Source organism: Fukomys damarensis, unplaced genomic scaffold (assembly GCF_012274545.1).
Source record: "Fukomys damarensis isolate Sample0158 unplaced genomic scaffold, DMR_v1.0_HiC HiC_scaffold_10, whole genome shotgun sequence".
NCBI classification, from domain to species: Eukaryota; Metazoa; Chordata; class Mammalia; order Rodentia; family Bathyergidae; genus Fukomys; species Fukomys damarensis.
Window position 1 is genome coordinate 18,267,732 of NW_022900922.1, and position 8,247 is coordinate 18,275,978.

Sequence of the window (8,247 nt, forward strand, 5' to 3'; positions counted from 1 at the left end):
AATAGCAAACCAGCACTACAAGTAATTCTAAACAAGATCCTAGAAAAAGACAATGAAGGCAACAACACCATGAGGCCCAACAGAGCAAATCCAATAGGCAAGTCAAGGCAAGAAATTAAAAGAAGGTGAAAAAGTAAGTCAACAAAAGGCCAATAACATGTTAATAATAAGTCAGAACATATCAGTTATAACCAGCAATGTCAATGGCCTCAACTCAGCAATCAAGAGAAACAGACTGGCAAAATGGAATAAGAAGCAAAATCCAACAATATGTTTTATACAAGAAACACACCTAGGGCAAAAAGAAGCCCATAGACTGAAAGTGAAAAGATAGAAAACAATTCTCCATGTGATAGGAGCCCAGAAAAAAACAGGGGTAGCAATCTTATTTGCAGACAAAGTAAATTTCAAAACAAAACTGACTAGTATTATTGATGTAGGATGGTACTGTATCATACCTCTATGAGTGTAAAACATCTTATACCTGCTTTATAATACATAGTAGGGACCATGCTTTATCAGAGCTACATTTAATGATATTACTCTAGAATGTTCTCTTTCCAGATGATGATTAAGATGCTAATAAAAAAAGTGGTGCCAGGTACCACAACAGCAACAGAACTTTGCTGTTTTCTGGATATTATTCTTTTCTTTGTGTTTTTTTTTGTTTTGTTTTGTTTTATTTAATGGAATGTGCTGAATGTCTATAATTTTGTTCAGATGACTTGTACAGAAATGGACAGCCATATTGGTCTAGAAATGTTAATTTTTTTATTTTTATTTTTTATTTTTTTTCCATGTATATAGGGGTAACACATCGTACTAAATATGTAAGGTCATATCTATGTGGGTTTGATTACAGAAACTAATAAAGTATTCTCTAAAGAATGAAAAACAAGAATAAGATAAGACTATAAGAGCAAGAAGAAATTTAAATATGTTCAAGGACCATTTCCATCTCCAGAATTAAGGATTATTTTAATGTTACATCATTGCCTTTTCTCTTTTACTTTCCTTTTTAGTTTTATTTTAGAATTCCCTATTTTTAATGTTCATACAGAGATTTCTTTAACTGAAATACCGAATAGTTTCTTTGGTGTGAAAAACTATAATAGTACACAGGATCCTAATGAGAAAATTAATAATGTTAAATAGGAAGTAAAGGGCTAAAGGTGTAGGGAAAGTGGGAAGGGTGGGGGAAAGGTAATAAGGGAGAGGAAAAAATATGAGAAACTGAAAAAATGGAAATAAAGTGTTTGTAAATTGGGAGGGGAGGAGGGGGTGAAGGGAAGGCACGGACAAGGGGAAAAAATGAGAATCAAGACCTATTATGTAAAGGTACAGAATCCCAATGATGAATGTAACTGTACTGTATATCTAGATTGTACCAATAAACTCAATAAAAAGAAAAAAAGAAAGAACTAAAATAAAAAAATAAATCTCTAATGGATTAAAATCAGGTAGGAAAACTCTGAAAGACAAAATAGAGAGAAAAACCACTGCAAGCCAGAAAAACTGCAATTGTGTTTTACCAGACATCAAGAGACTTTTACAAGAAAAATCAAGTTAGAAATTTTGACTATTCGATAAATGTATCTTTGTTTCAATTAAATTAAGTTTAACTGGTGTGCTTAAAACCCTTCTTGTGCATTGCAAATTCTTAAATTACGATTATAGGGTTAACTTGCTCTTTTCTGTACTTTGTTGATAAAAACTCAAGGTTAATACTGTTCTATAGGTAGCCAGTCAAATTTTAAGATGTAACAATCTGAGAACAGAAAAAAAAAAAAAAGAACACTTTAAGATTTTAACAGCTGAAGTTTTTTATAAAAGGTTAATAGTAAATGAGACAGAGAAAGATATTAAAAAATCTATGGATAAAAGAGATATACTTTTGATATGAAAGGATTTTGTATGTTTGTCTTGTTAGAAAGAGATAAAGAAAGATATACAAGACCAGAAGGCCTAAATATGTAAACAAAAAGGTGCATAAAAATGATTTATGTATGTTTGCTTGTTGGTTTCAAGTTTGTTACAAAAGGTTTACTTTTACAGTAACAAAGAGCTTTCATTCCTTTTGATTCTAATTCTATGAGAGATCTGTTAATTGACCTGCAAAAGTTTTGACTAGTCTTAACTAAAAGACGTTTTAGGGCTGGAGATTGATTTAGCTCAATGGTGCTGCCACCTGCCTTGTAAGCACAAAGACCAAAGTTCAATCCCCAGTACCAAAAACAAAGAAAAATAAGAAAGATTTTATAATTCAATTGGCCAAATACATTTGAGTATACTATAGTTTCATAAATTGCCACGACCACTCCAGTGGAATCTGCATGACAATGCCGACCACCTGGCAGAAACCGGATCTGAGGTATCGTCCCCTCGGGGTCAAGCCTCCTGGAGGTCCTTGGCATGCACCGCATTAAAAGTCAGCCAAAAAAGGAATCATTGGTTTCCTCGCCTGCAGCTTGGGGACAATGGGTTCTGTTACAATTTTGATTTATTTTCTATTGATCTCTGTGTGTTTGTGTTTTTTGAAAATGCCTAATGGTTTTCAAGAAGGAGAAGGATTAGATGTACCCAAAGATATGGAGGATAAGAATGTCACTGTTTGGACACAGCCTTCTCAGTCAAATAATAACTGAACAGAAGGTGCATTTGAGGGGAATATTTCTTTTAAGGAAATAGTTCTCAGGAAAATAGCATGTAATGTTACAGACGTTACTGATACTTCATCAGAATTACCATATATTGTCAAACATCTGAGAAACAATGAATCATTGGGGAAAAAATGGCCACTGGCATATTATCAGCTAAGATGGAAAGAAAGCTTAAACTCCTGCTAACTTTTCACAATGTATTCTATAATGATGTATTTGGCAGGCGCCAGCTCAGCAAGCGGAAATAGATGCCTAGAGAGATCAGCTCATTGCCCCTGACTTGCTATAGGAAATAGAAATCTGTATAAAAGAAGCTCTTTGAAAAATAAATTTTGCAGCAGCATTTGCAAACTTCACCTCGGTGTTGAGTGCTTTTGTCTGACTGTCATCGCCGAACCTGCTCCCACCTTTCAGAGAACCTGTATCTCCTCGTGAAATCCCGTGTTTGCTGCCCTACGGTCTGTAGCAATAAATGGTCTTATATGTTTGTCTGTGTCCAATTGTTTGAAAAGTTTGTCCAATTATATTTTGATTAAAATGACAACAAGGATACTAATAATATATTAATTTCTATAACCTGGTTATAAAAGTTAAAATTTTGTCAAGATAATTAAATATAAACTCAGGTCTAGATAGACTCCTGTTTATAGTAAAAAGGACAGCTACTCAAAAAAATGCCTTTGATACCTAATTAGATTAAAGGTTATGAAGTTTCACACATAAAATTATGATTATTTTTAATTTTCGGATGTACTAAATAAATACAAACTTCACAGGATATTAAAAACTATTAATGCTGCTTCAGGAGGCAGGATATAAAGTTTATGTTGCTTGGAGATAAAAGGATTTAAAGCAGATGAGAGAATTTTTGAGATAAAAGGTTTTTACAGGATCTAGATTCTCTCTACATATGAATCTTTAAAGGGCCCAAAAAGACAGTGATTATTTTAGGGTAAAAAGAAAGAGTCAACATTTAAACAGCTAAAACTAACTCTCTCTGCTGCCCCCTGTATCAGGGATCCTAAATGTGACCCAGCCTTTTAGTTTGTACTTGACTAAAAAAATCATACTGCTTTAAGGGTACTCACTCAAGGAGTAGGCCCATGGAATCAGCCAGTAGCATATTTAACTTAGAGTTTGGATCCAGCTGTGAGGGGATAGCTCCCTTGTTTATGAGCCCTGGAAGCTGCAGGAAGCTGACCAGGTAACATTAGGAAAAAATAATTTGTTCAGTTTCCCCATGCCTTTTAGTGCTTTAAATAACAAGACATTGATGGCTCTCAAATAGAGTCACATAATATCAGGCCCTCATCTGTGAGAATTTCTGCCTATATTTTGCTCCAGTTAAAACGTTAAACCCTGCTACTTTTTGCCCTCGGAACCTGGCCCCCTGACCACGACTGCCTCAGGGTCACTGACGAATTGTTCTCCAGTCATCCAGATCTGCAAAAAGACCCGCTGCCTGAGGCTGATTTCGTCCCGTTCAAGGATGAGAGCAGCTTCATGGAAAATGTGATACACTATGCTGGCTATGCAGAAATGACTCAAGATGAAGTGGTCCAAGCAGGACTCCTCCCCACTGGATGGTCAGTTCAGTGAGCAGAGCTATCGGCACTCATATAGGCTCTCTGATGGGCAAAAAAAAAAAAAAAAAAAAAAAAAAAAAGAGGGTAAATGTTTTCTTATTTGCCACTTGGTATATCTACGGCACAGTCTATACAAGCGTGGTCTTCTCACAGCAGAGGGCAAACTTATTAAAAATAAACAGAAACTTTAGATGATTATACCCACCCCTGATAAAGGTTATAAATATGTGTTAGTATGGGTTTATACTTTTCTGGATGGCCTGAGGCCATCCCTATAAAAACAAAGACGGCTTCAGAGATATGCAAGATTTTATTAAAAAAAAAATTCCAAGGTTTGGTCTGCCTCTCTCCATAGGCAATGACAATGGGCCAGCATTTATAACAGAGGTTGTATAAGATCTAGCTAAACTGTTATACTGCTTATTGACCTCAGAGTTCTTATAAGGTTAAAAAAATGATAAATTATACCATTAAGGTAAATATTGTCAGATAACACTGGGTTATAAGTTGATTGGCTCCTTTTGGCCTTCTTTAAAATTAAGAGATACCTAAGTCATATTGGGTTCTCCCCATATGAGGTCTTGTTTAAAAGGCCACCCTGTATCTTGAGAGACTTTATAAAATTATCTCAACTGGGCTTATCCAGTATGGAATCACAGCTGTTAAAACTGGGCAAGTATTTCAAAATATTCAAGGGTAAATTAAAAATAAAGAAGACCTTCCTGTGCTAACTCTTGCCTATCTGATAAAACTGCAGGACTGAGTTTATTAAAAAAAAAAAAAAAGACCCCTTTAGGACCTATATGGAAAGGGCCATATGAGGCTCTTATGGTTATTCCCACAGCTGCCAAGGTAGCTAAAGCTCAGCTACCGCCACTCTAGAGTAAAACAGAATTCTACAGATTCTGACTCCAGGAGACAATGCACTCAAGGCCCAGCTCTCACCACACTGGAAGCTGGTGAGTCCACGCACGGCTGAAGAATGAAAACTACAATCAAGATATGGACTCTTATATTGTGTTAAACTGTTATGAGCTAGTATGCTTTTGAATTAAGATATGTGACCTTCATGTGCTCTGGGGATCCTAATCCCCAACTTATCTGTCTAAAAAGATGCCTTTACAAATTGCTATGACCCCTTAGCTAAAAATTTTAAGTAAAATGATGAATCAAGGATTTGATTCTACCTAAAAACAGTGGGAAATGCGGGACCCTGCTATGTAACCCCTAGTTAGCCAGCATATAACAGCACACATTTCTTTCTACCCAGCTCCAAGATAAGATCAAAACAGTGTACCAAAGCCCGGTACAGGTAAACAAGATAGCAACTCAAGGCCTCATTAGAACAGAACCGCCTGAGCTCTGGAGATGAAAGGCCAGGTGTACCGTATAGCTGACTCCTTTAGCTAGGTGGCAGAAAACCAACCCCATGACCCCTGGCCCACTTGCTGTGCCTGCAGTCCTCTTCCCTTGCGTTTAAAAAACTGTGCTAACCCCTGGGCTGGGCCTCTCTGAGCTACTCAGTTCTGAGAGTGCTGTCTGGCCAGACTAATAAAGGTCTATTTACCAACGAGCCTGGTGTGTTCCTTCCTGGGTGACTCTCGCTGCTCATTGAGCTCCCAGAGCCTTGCTGAGCTATAGGTCCCAGCATCTTGGAGGCCCTTTGGGCTGTTCAAGGCTCCCGGAAGTAAGGCCCTGGGTCTTGCATCCGGAGCCATCGTTGGGCTATAGGACTCAGCATCATGAAGGCCCTTTAGGCTGTTCACACACGCTCCTCAGAGTGGAAGTGAGACTTTAGGTCTTACAATAGCAAGACCCTGCCCCAAAACAAAACAAAACAAAAACCCCCAAAATAAGTTTAGATTAGTAAAGCATGTTGTGTCTGGCCATTGTCCTTTCCCTTTAGACAGTTAAGACAGTAAGACTGTTCCAGTGTGTCTGTTCAAGATATGAGATACTTAAAGGCAATCTAAATGACAAGATTATTGAAATAGTATTCACACCCAACAAGTTGCTAAAAGCTTAAGAAGGAAAATGGGTACATTTTCCCCCCAGTGGTTGGGACTGAACGCAGGCCTGATATGTTGCAGGCAAGTGTTCTACCATAGACCTTGTGCCCCAGCTCAGCTACAGATTTTTCATTTTTTGCAGGGAGGTACGAGGGATTGAACTCGATTCCTTGTGCTTGGGAGGTAGGTGGCAGAACGAGAACTAAAATCCCTGGCCCTTCTTTTCTTTCTTTTTTTTTTTAAGACAGAGCCTTGCTATGTAGCCTAGGCTGGCCTGTAACTCAGTGGTCCTCTTGCCTCAACCTGTAAGTGCTGGGATTACAGTTCCACATGACCACCCCTCACTCAGCAACAGATTTTTAAAGGAATTCATTTCCTCTTATACCAGTACACTTTTTTTGGAATAATCATCTTTCCAAAAGCTACTGTCAAATAATATGTCCTTGGATTTCATGGCATTTCCTATTTGAAAACATTAAATACATTTGTCTAAGTATTATTCAGTTTTTCATAAAAGCTGAATTATCAGTACAGTTATTATTATTGTTGTTGTTGTTATTATTATTATTATTTTGGCACCAGGGACAGGGATTGGACTCCGGACCTTGCATTTGCAAGGCAGGCAGCGGCACCGCTGAGCTAAATCCCTGGCCCGGTACAGTTATTCTTTACATTGTCACAATACATCCCAAGAGTTCTGTTCCAGGAAAAGACCCATAAACTGCAACTTATCAGTATTTAAAAGCCTCTTCCAAATTACTTCCAAATTTCCGAGTATACCATCCTAATCAGAAAGAAATGCACACATTAAGACATTTAGAAAAAAACACTGAAAACCCAAATCTTTCAGCTCTGACATTACCATGCGCTTTTGTATTTCATGCTTAGTCATAAGTGCTTCCCATGGAAGTCGAAAACTAGGAGTTTGGGTTAGTTTGTTCATGTGAAGGAGGGTAGAGACCGACCCTGCATAACTTGTAGCACTTTATCTCGCTACTCTTTCAAATGTCTCTAGATCTTACAAGTGCTGTTCTCCGAAATGCACTCCGTCTTCCTCCAAGGGCAAACTTACCTCTCCAAGATCTGAGTGCCTCTGTAAAATCTCCAAACCACCCAGAGGAACCACCTCCTCTTTTTCTCACCACTCTACCTAGCACTTGGCTTTCGGAACCTACAGCAAATAAATAACTGTTCTCTGCTAACAAGGGCAGCGCCCATAACGCAGATGTGCAGGCTGCCTCTTCCTTTTTCTCCGGGATTCTACAGACGCGTGCTCATTGAAAGACGGAATTCTTTTTCCACGAAAGGCAACGACACTTATCTGCACATATACGAGAGAATCTACGCACGCGACCCGGCACCTGAGAGGTGCTGTATCAAAGCAGCGATCCTTCCTAAAGTGGATGCACAGAGCACTCGAGCAGACACTGACATTTCGTTCAGCGTGCAGCGCGCACCACGCACGGAACTTTCTTTCCCTTCGTTAGAAGCTTCAGCTTCAATACCTTTTCCCAAACTCTATCAAAGCCCGGAGTTCTGGTCAAGAACTTCATCGCTTCCCGCAGATTCCGTGACATGCTGCTCACTGTGAACCGTCAGCTTGGAAGAACGCAGGCCCGCACGTCTGTGACAGAACAAGGACCCGGCGACTGAGTTCGTCCAACCTCTCCGACCCGGCGCGCGCAGGGTCAGGCGTCGCGCGCTCCCGCTGTCAGCGTCCCCGGCGGGTCGCGCACTAACGTTCCGTTCCCTCTTGTGACCGAGTGCGCACGCGCGTTGCGCCCCAGTAGCCTCAAACTGCACCGCCCGCGGAGCAGTAGTTCCTTTAGCCCTCGCAGAGCGAGGCGCGTTTCCGCGCCGGGCGGTAGATGCGGGTGCACCAGGGCGCCGAGCGCTTGCGCAGAACCTGCCGGCCGCCGCGCAGACTGCAAAGTGAGCGTTGAAGCTGAGGCTCCGTGATGGAGTTTGGGAGCGGTGAGGAGGCGGCGCGGG

At 39.8% G+C, this 8,247-nt stretch overlaps 1 protein-coding gene across 1 annotated transcript in view; it reads right to left on the minus strand.

Annotated features, from left to right (window-relative positions):
• Acot13 (acyl-CoA thioesterase 13) overlaps positions 1-7,956 on the minus strand; it is a 24,456-nt gene extending 16,500 nt beyond the window's left edge. Inside the window, exon 1 of the mRNA XM_010622957.3 lies at positions 7,761-7,956. Coding sequence (XP_010621259.1) covers positions 7,761-7,832 — 72 coding nt within the window. The 5' untranslated portion in view covers positions 7,833-7,956. The remainder of the gene's footprint in view (positions 1-7,760) is intronic.
• Between the last annotated feature and the right edge of the window lie 291 nt (positions 7,957-8,247).